Source organism: Coffea arabica, chromosome 7c, assembly GCF_036785885.1.
Source record: "Coffea arabica cultivar ET-39 chromosome 7c, Coffea Arabica ET-39 HiFi, whole genome shotgun sequence".
Classification (NCBI taxonomy): Eukaryota; Viridiplantae; Streptophyta; class Magnoliopsida; order Gentianales; family Rubiaceae; genus Coffea; species Coffea arabica.
The window spans coordinates 4,673,967-4,688,071 of NC_092322.1; the positions used below are offsets into that span (position 1 = coordinate 4,673,967).

At 38.7% G+C, this 14,105-nt stretch overlaps 2 protein-coding genes across 2 annotated transcripts; one reads left to right on the forward strand and one right to left on the reverse strand.

Moving 5' to 3' along the window:
• Window positions 1–3,386: 3,386 nt before the first annotated feature.
• Window positions 3,387–5,313, forward strand: LOC113697863 (peroxidase 51-like). Its single transcript, XM_027217457.2, has 4 exons — window positions 3,387–3,760; window positions 3,919–4,119; window positions 4,209–4,374; window positions 4,551–5,313. The coding sequence occupies exons 1-4, from the start codon at window positions 3,530–3,532 to the stop codon at window positions 4,955–4,957; spliced, it is 1,005 nt and encodes a 334-aa protein (XP_027073258.1). The 5' UTR covers window positions 3,387–3,529; the 3' UTR covers window positions 4,958–5,313.
• A 4,607-nt stretch (window positions 5,314–9,920) lies between these two features.
• On the reverse strand, window positions 9,921–12,078 carry LOC113698370 (uncharacterized). The gene is made up of 2 exons (XM_027218165.2): window positions 11,908–12,078; window positions 9,921–11,531 (listed from the first exon to the last, which is right to left on the reverse strand). The coding sequence occupies exon 2, from the start codon at window positions 11,357–11,359 to the stop codon at window positions 10,247–10,249; it is 1,113 nt and encodes a 370-aa protein (XP_027073966.1). The 5' UTR covers window positions 11,360–11,531; window positions 11,908–12,078; the 3' UTR covers window positions 9,921–10,246.
• Window positions 12,079–14,105: the final 2,027 nt, after the last annotated feature.

A 14,105-nucleotide genomic window follows, 5' to 3' on the forward strand; every position in this document is an offset into this window, starting at 1 on the left:
TTATGCGCAGTCTTAGCATCATTTGAGGGGCGTCGTTGAATAATTCGCGTGATGCTGCTGCCACTGCCACTGCACCTGCCACTTTTCACTACAGTACGTACAATTTAGTAATAGTGTGTCTCGAAGGAATTGGTTCCCAATCTGAAACTGAATGAGAAAAATCTAGCGGAGCTGGGTTCCACGTACCAACAAACATCCTTATCGATAATGGACCTGAATCCAGATTCCCATTTGGGTATTGCATCGTGAATGAAAGTTGAAACCACCGCAATTACACGCAAGCTCCTCTGCCCCTCGTCCGCCTCAGCATTATTCCATCCCTACAGAAATAAAAACAAAGCCTATATTCGAAATCAATTATTGTGCGACAGGAGGGAGGCACTGTACACCTCCATCCCCCCCGAAACCTCCCAAAAACCTATTCAAGTAAAGTTCTATAGGGTCATTGAACAACTTATAAGATTATTCATGAATCGATCTGTATAAAACATACCCGATTAGCTATTCTCCAATCGAAGTTGTCATTTTTTTTTTATAGTGATTTAGCCCCCATCGATTCTCTCAATTCACTTGGTTCAATCCCCAAAAGACTAGAATAGGAGTATGTTAGATTATATTAAACGTGCCGTTATAAAAAAAAAAAAATTGCTATTAAAATGGGGGTGGAAAAAAATCGATAATTAAAAGTTTGAAATCTCATTGTCAATTAATAGCTTTGATTTCGTTTTCGTTGTAGGACAAGGCTGTTAGCATATGATGATACGTAGTGGTCATTACAGTCCATCGCCGGGCGCCTAATGACATCACGTCTATCTGGCAGAAATGTGACTCCTAATTGAAGATTAAGATTTTAATTGCTAGAGCATGTGCATATAATGAATTTCCCTCCTTCGAAATAAATATGCTGCATTTTCAATCTCACTCGGCCCATGGGATCCCGAGGAATTGATGTTCCAAATTTTTAATGTGTATTTCCAATTTCAACCTTATCCCATCAACGATACATTTTAAACTTGCCGCCCAGGCATGCTGCTGTTTCAGGAAGCGACTTTGTTGTGCCTAATAAAGGCCTTTTTTTTCAATTACAGGATTGGATTTTAGCTTCCACCTTATGTTTATTTATTGTGCATGCTTGTTTTACCTCAGATGGCTAAAAATAAAACCCAGCGGGCATCTCGTTGGGAAAACCCAGGCATGTAGAGGGTTCGGTTAGACACGTATTAGAACTTCCACTCCCGATCCCGACCAGAAACAGCAACAGCTTGGATCCCTACAGTATTGGGCAACAACAAATTCATCCCATGCGCCCGCCCGAGTGTCGAATGATTGGATCCACAAAGGAAGCCCAGAGATAGAAACCCAATCTATAAAGCTGGGTCAGAAGCGCTCGTGTACGCCAATTCACATGCATTTTATTCGTCTGGGTATGAGTGCAGGATGCAATCAAGCCACGGAAATGGAATCGACAGCTAGTAGCAATATATATATATATATATATATTTTTTAACTCCATTTATAAACCTCAATTCAATAAAGCACTCGATAAAAAAAAGACGGAAATAAGGTCGGGAGTGCTGTGAAGGTAGACAGAGGAGATCTAATGCAGAACGCAAGTATGTGTCAAAAAATTTGTTGTGTTTTATATTTCAATGTATTAATACCTGTATTTATTATATTAGTGTTTATGTGTTTCTTTTCCATATTGGCATCTATACTTTCTTTCGACTTCATCTAGTAATGTACGTGCTTGCCACTTTATTCCTTTTTTTCTTCTTCTTGGGTTAGTAGCATTCCAAGTTTTTAAACTTACGTAGGCTGTGGTCATGTAAGAAAACTACTCTATTCAATCCAATATTATAAATTAAGCGTACATACTGCAGGAAAACTACTCTTAACCAAAAAAAACCAATCCAATATTGTAAGTGTGAAGATCATATCCGAGATTGGATTTTCCAAACATTTATTGGTTCCATTGCCTGCAAGTAAGCAGATCTGTCCTCCTTAACAAACATCAAAAAGCATACAGATCTAGCGATTTTTTTTTTCTTGATTTCGCGGTTGTAAAATTGACAATGAACACGGAACTAACAAACAGAGAGTAATTTGTAATTTATCCAGGTTGCGTACAAGTATTGACAATATGATTCTCTAGTCAATCCGATTTACTCAGATCTACAATTATGGCTTAATTGTAGTACCTCGATCAAGGAATGTCTATTCGAATAAACACCGTCAAGATCGGTGTTAGGTGAAGTTGCCTTCCTTTAATTGATTCACTAAACAAGCTTAGAAAGCATGTTTTAATTGTTTCAGAGAGATTCACGTTCATGTGGGCTTTAATTACTAAAATATTTTCTCCGTCCGTTATGACCAACATCATATTACTACTATATTATTTTGCATCTGAGTGCCAGCTAATTCAATTCAGGGGAAAGAAAGATAAACCAAACCAACACAAGTTGGCTGTACGAGTCAAACCCGAGGTTCGCTTTTGCGTAGCTTTGCTTTTATTTATGACCAATTTTTCTATGAATCGAATCTTAAGAGAGGGGTTTTTTTTTGCGTATAAAACAAATTGTTTGCCAATCACAGCCCAGATCGTGCTTTGGTTCAAAATCCAGGTATTTGCTCCAGGCTGTACCAAGGCAAATGGTCAAATGGAAATGTGTTCCGCAACACGATTTTGACATACCCTCCTTGGGTGATCATCCATTTGCCAGGTTTTTCTTCTCCCCCTCTCTCTTTCCTGGCGGTCTTGTTGTTCATTTTCTCAAAAGGGGCGCAAAAGTAAGCCTGTAGATACCTCCGCGAGGCTCCGTTTGACTAGCCCTGTATCTAATGCTCACTTTGCAGTGTAACTATTACGTATATCTCTAGCTTTTACTGGTGTTCAGGGGTCACTGAATAAATCTAAAACATGCATGAGTTGTTGAACAATTACTCGATGTCAAGTAACCAAATTGAAGGAACATAACTTCTTGTTTGAATTTGTTTTAACATTGAATTTGGCATCTCTGTGCCAACAGCAAGAAATGGCGACAGGATGTTGAATCTCACAAGCTTTATACCCCATCTTCATTTATTTCAGAAAAAATGCTTTGATTGCTTCTGTTTCTTGGACCAGGCTGCGGGCATTGGAAGTGGAAATAAATGCCTAACTTGAAAAGTCCGATGAGACTAGGCGACTGGGGCTGGGAGAGTAGTTATTGAGGGGCAAAATGCAAAAGAAGAAAAAGGCAAAGGCGGCCATAGACGTAACCTTTGGCCAACATCAAAATGTCATTTTCAAAATCACCAATTTCTCTCTGATAGTTTAATGAACTTTCTTCCTCATAATAAGAAAGACTCTAAACCAACCAACTTTTTACTTATATATATTCCTCTCATTTGAACATTCTACAAACCAACCATACCCGGACCGACCCTAGCTAATTATAAACCCCTCTCGCTCTCTCTCTCTCTCTCTCGTTCTGCAGGCGGTCATCATCTTCCTTTTTTTTTTTTTAAGCCTGCTTTGGATTTGGAAGAGATGATGGATCGTCATCGGCTCAGTAATGTTGTTATAACTGTCTTTTCACTTTCTCTCGTTGCTTGTTTGTCCCCTGACTTAGTGTCAGCGCAGCTCAAGCGCAACTATTACGCCAATATCTGCCCCAATGTTGAAAGCATTGTCAGGAATGCCGTCACCCAAAAATTCCAGCAGACCTTCGTTACAGTCCCCGGCACCCTCCGTCTCTTCTTCCACGATTGTTTTGTCAATGTAAGTATTAATTAACTCATTCCATTTTGCAAAAGACACGGAGCTCTTCTCTCTTAATTTTGCGTGTGTGTGTGTGTTTATATATATATATATTTTTTTTTTTCTTGAATACACATTGGAATGACTGGTTCTGTCTTGGGTTAATTGGAAACAAAAAGGGTTGCGATGCTTCTGTCATAATAGCATCGACCCCAAACAACAAGGCAGAAAAAGATCACCCTGATAACCTGTCACTGGCCGGAGATGGATTCGATACAGTTATCAAAGCCAAAGCAGCCGTTGATGCAGTGGCGAGTTGCAGGAACAAGGTGTCGTGCGCTGACATTCTTGCCATGGCCGCCCGAGACGTTATTGCGCTGGTAAGTTCATCTTCCCTCGTCCTCATGCATGCCTAGCTACTTGACCTTAAAATCCAATAATATTTTTCTTTCTAATCTCATCCGTGTAGGCCGGCGGACCTTCATATGCCGTTGAATTGGGAAGACTGGATGGCCTGAGCTCAACTGCCTCAAGCGTCAATGGAAAACTGCCCCAGCCAAGCTTCAATTTGAACCAGCTCAATGCAATATTCGCAGCCCATGGGCTAAGCCAGACGGACATGATTGCTCTCTCAGGTAACTAACAACACCCGCCACGTGGCATTACAATATTGCACTTTCACAAATTGTTCGTTAAACATGCATGCATTCATGAACCAGAGCAGGGGTTACTGATTAGTAGCAGTAGTAAATAGTAATTATATTAATCTGATGAAGCATTCGTTATTCGTCACATGATAAATTCTGCGCAGGTGCCCACACGGTGGGTTTCTCACACTGTAACCGGTTTGCAAACCGGATATACAATTTCAGCCCTCAGAATCCAATCGACCCGACTCTCAACAGAGCATACGCAAGCCAACTGCAGGCGATGTGCCCCAGGGTCGTGGACCCCACGATAGCCATCAACATGGACCCCACCACCCCAAGGACTTTTGACAACGTCTACTTCCAGAACCTGGTGACGGGAAAGGGGCTCTTCACCTCCGACCAGGTCCTCTTCACCGATTCCAGGTCTAAACCCACCGTCAATGCCTGGGCATCCAATCCCCAAGCTTTCCAAAACGCTTTTGTTGCTGCCATGACCAAACTCGGCCGGGTCGGAGTTAAGACCGGAAGGAATGGGAACATTCGCCGAGACTGCGGTGCATTCAATTGATTGAAAAACAAATATATAATTAATGGGATGGCACATGCTTTGCTTAATTGTGAGATAGTGGTTCAATTCAATCCAGTAATTAATTAGTACTCCAGTCGACTGGTTCACAATAATATTGTCCAGGCTCTGGTTGTGATCTTTGTGTGATCCAATAAGAGATGCTGATCACATTCTCTGGCCTATCAGGAAACAGAGAAAAATTGCGTGGCAAGAAAGGAAATTGCTGTAAAGTTGTTTCTTTATTTGTACCAATCATAAATGTTTGTTTGTTTGTAATAGACTTTGATCATTCCAAAGCAAAGACGCTTTGGCAATTATTGGCTATCCAATACAAGTAAAAGAAAATCAAGTCCCCACCTCCATGAGTTACACTCTGATGCCTGCATCTAGAAAGACTTTTGATGGGTTGTTGTTGATCCATGCCATGCGGCAATATATAAAACGTAGTCCATTAATAAGTAGTTCTCTATGAGCCTCAACAAATCCAGAAGCAATTTGTCCTTGAAATAGCTCTCGAGCCACAGCATTTGTTTTGAGAGTGAAGCATGCGTTACAATTTCTTCTTCTTCTTCTTCCTCTTTTTTTTTTGTTTCGAGTTATTCCCGCATGGAATGTCTGGTGAAATTGGCATCAACTAGTTCTTTGCTGCTTTTCCATATATATATAATTGTCTCAACTAGTTCTTTGTTGCTTTTCCATATATATATATATATATATATATATATATATATATATATACATACACACACACATTGAGAAATTTGGATGAAATCTAACCAGAAGAGTTTCAAAGTTCCCTATTAGTGGTAAAAAAAGAAAAAAAAAAGTCGGATTCCTCATTAATTTCTTGATTTAATTAATGGTGCAGCGCAATGTTTCAGGTCAATGGATGATTAGGTCGGTAGAACTTGCATGTTAGCTTTTTAAGATCTCTTTAAATGCAAATTGTTTAGGTTGCATGTCACGTCTTACTAAAAAGCTGGCAAACCCGTCCAGTGTCAGCTTCAAATTTTAATTGCATACGTTCTTCTACTGTATTTGTTTTACGATTAAGAATCGTGTGGATGCCATGGGCGTGCTTCCTCTTAGCTGTCTTGACTTTTCCGAGAGCTAAGATGCGTGCAGAGTCTGGTTGTTTACTTTTTTTTGTTTGTAATGTAAAGAATCTGCATATATATATGTATATATATATATATTGCATGATGGTCAAGTAAATAGAGTAGTACTACTAGAGCTTGTGATAATTCAGCAAATGTCAATTAATTGAATAGAAGGGCAATCACACTGGATTGAAGGAGAAAACTCTTGGCTAGCTTCTACACTTCTTTGCCGAAGATATGCTCATGAATGTTTATGGGAAAAAAAAAAATCATTGAAGATAAGACTAGAAAGGATACTGTGGCTCACAACTTGAGAAAAAGCTGACAAAAAAGGTCAATCTAAGATTTATACTATGATTAAAAGTGGGGCTAATGCAATTATGCCAGCCTTTGGGACAAAATGCCACCATCATCCATGCATATCCATTGCATTTATAACAAACGACTCAACTCTGTTAGAACGTCTTCTTCACGTGTTTTGATCATTTGTGAATAATTTCCAGCATGGACCAGCAGTTCAGTTGTAATCTTATGCGCACAAAGCTTCTGGAGGGTCCAGCCTCCAGCTAAGGATTGATATATGATACCCGGATTGGTCAATGAGGCTGAAATCGTACGTTTGGCTGACGACAATTCCAAACCCATCAGAATCTTATCGTCTCTGGGCTCTAGTTCAAGGAATTTGCTAACAAGAGTGCAGTGCCGATTGGGGGTAGGTAGACTGCTGCTGTCAAGAAATCATAGCAATCTTTGGTTCACCTTGTTAAGCTTTGGGCAACTCCCGTGTAGAATTCAACCACTGACCCCCATCTCTTTTTATGAGTTTCTAAACAAGGGAATTGTATTCACCCTCCTTGTTTCCCCGCAGCCGTGAAAGGGGAGAACAACTGCTCCAGCAGACCAGCCTAACCCAAAGGAAAAGTACACGCCGTAGGAACATAAAATGTTCGTGAATTTTTAACTCAAGTATGCATACATCAGATGACAAGAAAATATCTTTTTACAGTTAATGTTTACAAGGCAGAACAGATGTATGGAATGGCCGCTGCATCATATTCAGAATGATTACCCTGTAGCCATTGCAGACAGTAAAAATGGAAAAGTTAAAATCTTTGGCACGACACCGTATATCTGCGTTCGGATAAAAAGATTCTGCAAACCAAATAGGACATTAATAGAAAGATTGCTTCCCACAGCTATCACTATTTCATCCTACGCTAGGATTGGCAGAACCTGTATTCTCATGTTAGGTTAGAGGAGGAGGAAAACAAAGAACTAGGCACACAGGGAGTATACACTTGTAAAACGAAAGATGTAAAAGATATTATTATCCTTCAAAATTGATTGCAACCAGTTACAGAAACATCAATGAGATTTTGATTATCTTACCGTCTTAAGAAATCACAACAAGTAATATGACAAAGTAACAGAGGTAATGGAGCTAATTGAAAAGCCAAATTTGCTCATATACATAATACGTATTAATTATCTTGTTTCTATCCTTCAGTTGGACATTATACATTTAACAAGTGAACCTTAACTTTTGCTGGAAAACTTAGTCTATAACAAGTCCGACCCACATATCAAGCGGAGGAGATGGTAATTAACAGTTAGGTAGAATTTCAGAAAAACTCCAAGAAATGCCAATCATATCGCATAAAGGAAACCATTTATTATGCCTTACTAATACCTGGTCAAATCATTTTTTAGAGATAATATAACCAAACAATACGGAAAGAGATTGATCACACCCTTGAAGATATGTCCATTCACATGCATAGTTATTGCATTATCCTTGAAGCTATGGTCATGAAAATGTCAAAGCTGTTATGGCATGCCCATTCCACCGTCTTAAAGATATCCCTAAAAAACATGTTGAAACCTTAATTATTGGATAACTTCTGTTCTTAACAACACAAATTATCCACTAAATGCAAAGATTCTGTGCTTAAAAAAACTATCCCAACTGAATGCAAAGATTCTTCATATTCCAAACCCTGCGTACATGTCTGCTTCAACAATTTTGTAAGGCATGCAAAACTGATGCATGCATTTAATATGACATGCAAAAAAATGATCACTCCAACTATCTGTGCTATACATGCATAATAACCATAGGCAGCATTATAGTACCCATGCAAAGTTTTGCACATGTATCTATTTAATATTTTGGGATTCAGTAGTTCAGAGAGGGAGTTCACCTGGATAACTCAATCCACATAATACTAATCAAGGAAACGAAAATGTATATCTACATGTTTATGAACCTTCTACGTTCTTTCCAGATTAGCATGGAAAGCATCTCCTTGACTGTGAGTAGAAGATGCCTATTAGATTAGTACGCCAGCGGTAAAAGTTCATTTTATGTACCTTTACGTCACATTCTGATAACTTGCAAGGTATTCTTTATCTGGAAAGAGCACCTAAAGAAACATAGGAAACTGAGAGAAACATTTTTATCATTTCCATTACTGTTTATTTCTTAAACTACTACAATCTGTTCAGAGTAGATCAACCCCAGCCTTACTGCATCTACAGTTTCTACCCAACAGACACTGCTTATACATCGCGCTTCTGTTTTCATAGCACCTAAAGGAACATCTTTAACAGTCTTATCTGACACCAAACCTACTTCTTACCTCCAATAAAGAAATTTGAACTGTTCAGACGACGAAACCTAAGATCAGAAAGACAAGCACTAAAACTTTTTGGTCACCTTCTCATAGCAGTTCCCTAGAACTTTGAATTTATAAAACTAAATACATGAAAATATAAAATTTTAGAAGCTAGTTTATGGAAAATACATTTTGCTACTGAACATCATCTAGCTACTACATGCTCTGTAGAGAAGATCATGTTAAAAAAAGGTGCCAAAACTGCCATAACCTGAGTCCAACATAAAAGATTGATTGGTAAAGACTCAGTAAAGCAACGAGCCAACCTAATTGAAGCTTATAACAGAAAATTCTTATTAGATGAGCAAAACATTTATTATTACGTTCAAAAAGATTCACAGCACTGGTAAATAAGTGAGAAAAACATGGAATAACAGCAAAAGCACATTGACCAGAACCTCTTCTCTGCTTCATTATACATATTATGACAGAGTAATTAATTGATATGCAAACAACTAACTGTAACCAGGGAAGATGCTAACCTTTAAATGCAGCAGCTATAGAGCTTCCCAAAGCATTTGCTGCATCTAACATTCAACATCCATAAATTTGTAAGGACACAAACTTTAAAAACTTGAAAGGTTTCACTTCGGACCTGGATACTAAACTGTGGGCCAGCCAGTGGCAGATGTCTTTATTCCGATTAGCAGACACAAAAGCACACCCTGAAAACCAGTCAAAAGCTTTCTCATCAAGTCAGTCAGTTCAAATTATATCGTGAACAAATCATACCCTTTGATCTGCTTTCCTTGTAATATGGCTTTGCAAGAATTGGATGATTCTCTATAACACAATTGCAGAAGAAAGACTGTCAAGTTGTACGGCAGGGCTTGACTTGATGTTCTTCTTCTCATTTGAGCTATCAATCAACAAAGCTCCAGTGCTCAAGCAGTTTTATGGTATCAAAATATGCCTGAACAAGGCAACACATGTACAAAAACAAAACAAAACAAAAGCACACAGGCACGAAACAACAACAAAAACATGGAAACCAGATAAGCACAAAAAGGCAACATAAACTAGAGCTTTGAAGCAAAGATCACATGGAGAATCAAATTAAAGAAAACTTTTCAGGACATCAAAACATGTGACTCGCATGCAAACAATTAAAGCCTAATGGCAAAAGATATATTTGTGTTTAAGGAGCTACAAGATAAAGAAAAGAAACAGGAAAATAAAATCGGAACATTCCACAATAATAAACTTTATTGACAGCTAAAAGGTTAACATCATGAACAAGCTATTGATATTAGTTCAGTAGCCAATGAAACATTTTTAATGGCTGAAATTATACAAGTATCAATGTCCTTATACTTTATGAGGTAAGGGATCCCACTTCGGAAATAATCAGCTCTGAGATGTATATACAACCTAAACACCTGATTCAAAAATTTCAGCAACTCTAAACCATGAAGATATCAGCATTGCTTATGTATACAGAGTCATCACTGTTAGAATGGATTCTAGCATCACAAAACAAACTTTTACTTCGAGATGGACCGAGAAGTCGACAATTAGAAAATCCTTTTCCATTGATCCATGGAGTCTTCAGGGGCACGCAAGGGAAACCTCTCAAGTTGTATGGGCCAATCTTCTCCAAGCAATGTGGGATACAACTCCACTGCAGCCCTAAAATCCAACATTGACACAGAAAAGGAATTGTTTGCCCTTTGTGCATATGTCATGGGCATCATCCCATTTGGAACAGATATTCCCTGATGATGAACTTGGCTATGGTGCTTCTGCTCTGACCTTGAAGCAGCCAAACTCAGACATGGTCTTATTAGCCTCTTCAAATATGCATCTAGTCCATTATTCATCAAGTTAACACAATCTGAGGAGACGTTCAAACCATCGAACTCTAACTTCTGTTCCAACCTCTTCTTCAAACAATTCATATCAGGTAGCTCGCCAGTAAAATAACAGGTTTCAGTGCGAAGGAAAGAGGTTGAACCGTGACCGAACAGTTTCCTTGTTCTTTTATTATTCAATGAGATTCCAAGAGGAGCTGTAACTGGACTTCTACTGTATATGCCTGGGCTTCCAGCAGCCTGCTCAACCTCTTCTCCATCTTCCACAGAGTTTACTTCGAGAGGAGGCCTGCTACCTAAGGACAGTAGTTCAGTAGCACTTTGCTGTTCCTGAACCTTGGGTACTGAATCTTCACATGCAAGATTATGGGACTTCCCATGAGGACCAAGAGGGCTTGGACGGTCCTTGAACTTGCGATCACGAAAACTTGGCGTTCTGCCCTTCCTAGGAGACTGAGTAAACGCATCCCGACAAATTGACTGAAGGCTACTAATTTGGTATCCATTTGGCACTTTGCCATTCAGCAAACCTTCCATTTTGCTGTACTTCTCTGGGGGAGTCTTAGAGACGCATGCATTTCTAATGATTGCTTGAATGAACTTGTTATGAAGGGAGATATTTTCTCGCCCAACCAAACCAACACAGAGGCTATCAAACTCTGATTTGCTGAGCTTACTACTTAAATATCTAGTCAACAGATCAAAATACATCTCAGCTCTCTGTCGACCAATCTTCCTCTCAATCTGAAGCTTTAGCTCAAATGTACTGATCCGGGGGCAGTGCCGAGGTCCCGGCATTCTGACACCCGAATTCATTGTCACCACAAAAACGATAACAATCAAGCAATCACATGAAACCGCATAACCACCAAACAATTCCTAATTTAAATTCTCAACCAAAACCCTAGCCATTGTCATTCCATAGGAAAGTCAATCTCCGTGAGCACTCCCAATTTCACTTTCCTGATACGGCTGAATTATTGCATGTCTGTCAAAATGAGCAAATCCCAGTAAATATCGTGCAGAAAAGTAAACTTCCACCACTAATTAGCAAAAGAATTATTGCAATCACTTACTAATAATCAAGCAAAAGCACCGTCCGATTTTTTTTTTTTTTTTTTTTGAGAAAAACAAAAGTATCAAATCCAATGTCTTAAATAAAGTCAAGAGCTCGATATCAATGCCAAGAAGTGAACTTTATCTAAACGAAATTGAAAATCAAGATATCTAAGCTTCTAAATTGACCGAGAATGAAAACCCAGAAAGCTGATTGAGCAGCAAACCCCAAACACAACTGGAAAAGGAGAAAAAAAAAAGAATGTAAGCAATGCAAATTAAACAGGAAAAGGAAAAGAAGAACAAACCTGATTAAGTGAAGTACTAAATTGAATTGTTCCGAGTCTGAATTCTTGACAATGGAGTATGGGGAAAGTTCAGTGATTGTTGATCGAGGTGGGCTCGTTGGTTGTCCGAAGAGAGAGAAGTAAAAGGGATGACAATTAGGGCTTTGGAGTTGGCTTTTGTTTTCGAAGCTTCTTTTGTTGGAGTAGTCATAAGAGAGTCAAAAGGCACGTGGGATTATTTAAGTAGTGTGGTAGTAGTAGCAGTGACTAGTGAGAGGAGAGCAGCGAGTGATAGACTCGCGAGAGTAGTGTCTGAATTTTGCTGTCACCGGAATAATGTGGAGGTCCTGTTTGGATGTTTGGCTTTCCAATCATAAGATTAGGACTCCGCACGCCAAATTTTGTGCTCCCTCCTACGATTCGGAGCGTACTCTCTGAAAGTCCGAAGTCAGCGGGCCAGTTCCAGTTCCAGTTCCAAACAGGTCTGTAGCGAGAGACTGATATGCTACTACCGTCTATAACTAGCAAGCGATACAAGCAAAAGATCTGAATCCTTCGCCCACAGCATCATCATCATCATCATCATCATCAGTTCAGAGTCGGGTGATTATCTCATCAACCCCATGGCTCCTTAAGAAAGTCCTAGGATAAGTGGCAAGGATAACGCATGGCGGTGGGACAAGATGACGCCAAAAAAAAAAAATTTTTTTTTTTTTTTTGAGGAAAAGATGACCTCAATTTCTAAACCGCTACGCTTTCTCTACCAAGCCTGAAAAAATGTAGTCCTAATTATAATGTTCTTCGAAAGGTGAAATTTTGTCCGCCAAATTTATATATATATATATATATATATATATATATATATTAGATTAGATTAGATGTAGTTGAGTTCTCCTCTGAAATGCATACATACCTCTGTAACCAACATAGGAGGAGTTCATTTTGTAAATAATCATCTAAGTTTGAAGTTATTATCAATCAAATTACTTATTATCCTAAATAAATGATTACATAACCATCAAGCTCAAGAGCTTAGATCCAGTTAAATATTATTTATTCGCTTTCTCTTTTAAGTAACACAATAATAATAATAATTCATAGTATCCCCTTTGTTCCTTCAGGCAATCGTGATTGATACAGCCATGCCATGCGTTTTGGAAATTTTCAACATTAATTTTATATGCTTAATCTAAATCCCAGCACATTGTGAGCAATCTATGAGAGATGACAGTTCATATATGAAAATAAAACCACACAATATGTCATTCTCTTTGCTTTTATGCTTATCCATTATTTTTGTCCTTTTTTTTTTTTTTATATATGTCATCGCGACCCCGCTGCAAAACCTCAAACCATGCGTCTTTCGCTGGTCCGACAGAACATCACATAAACACCTCTCAAGTCAACGCGCACAATTTTAGATCAGTGTCACATGTTTTTCTTTTACATTTATTTACTGAAAACTTTAAATCTTACAAAGGGTAAGCCGTAAGGACAAATGAAATAAAGAGTCAATCTTTTTTTTTGTTTCGGGAGACGATAAATCTAATCTATCCTACACTAAGGAGAAGGGGCGAATCTAAGGAGGTCCTGAGATAAGCCGGAGAGAACTGAATCATCACCGGACCAGACGGATGCACAGCACATCCACTTGAATTTTTTGGAGACAAGCCACAGAAATATGACATTTTTGATGGTACACCCACCAAGTAGGTGGTTGCCGTTGAGCCAAAGTCCCAAAGTCCCAGTGGTTAAATAAAGAGTCAATCAGTTGAATTAAATATTTGATATGGGACACGTGCCACATGTCTGTACTAGTTGTGATGGGTTTGAATTAAGACTGGAGTAGACTCAAAAATGCCATCATCACTTCCCAAGGGTTTGCACGAGCTGTACCAAACACTCAAGCCCAAGGGTTGGTTCATAAATTTAGAACGGTAGATAAGTAGGCCCCTTATTCGGACTTGGCCCAACCTCAGCTCATGTTTCAGTGACGTTCGACCCTTGAGCGGAGCCTAACTTCACTACTTCAGTCAGTGTTAAAAGTATAAAACTCTCAAATTTCCATTTTATTCCCCTCTCATTTTTTTTTTTTTTGAAAACGAACTCTTCCAAATTATTCAACCGGAAAAAATCAATTTTGGGTTTATTGTTACATGGAGTAATAAATAGCACAATATAGATACAATTTTCATGTTCTACCAAAAACGGAATCTTTT

Bases quoted from the DNA above. Each gene is read 5' to 3' on its own strand.
- LOC113697863 (XM_027217457.2), top strand. From the start codon at position 3,530: ATGATGGATCGTCATCGGCTCAGTAATGTTGTTATAACTGTCTTTTCA. The intron at 3,761-3,918 runs GTAAGTATTAAT...GGAAACAAAAAG, and splicing joins TCCACGATTGTTTTGTCAAT to GGTTGCGATGCTTCTGTCAT. The intron at 4,375-4,550 runs GTAACTAACAAC...AATTCTGCGCAG, and splicing joins GGACATGATTGCTCTCTCAG to GTGCCCACACGGTGGGTTTC.
- LOC113698370 (XM_027218165.2), bottom strand. From the start codon at position 11,359: ATGAATTCGGGTGTCAGAATGCCGGGACCTCGGCACTGCCCCCGGATC.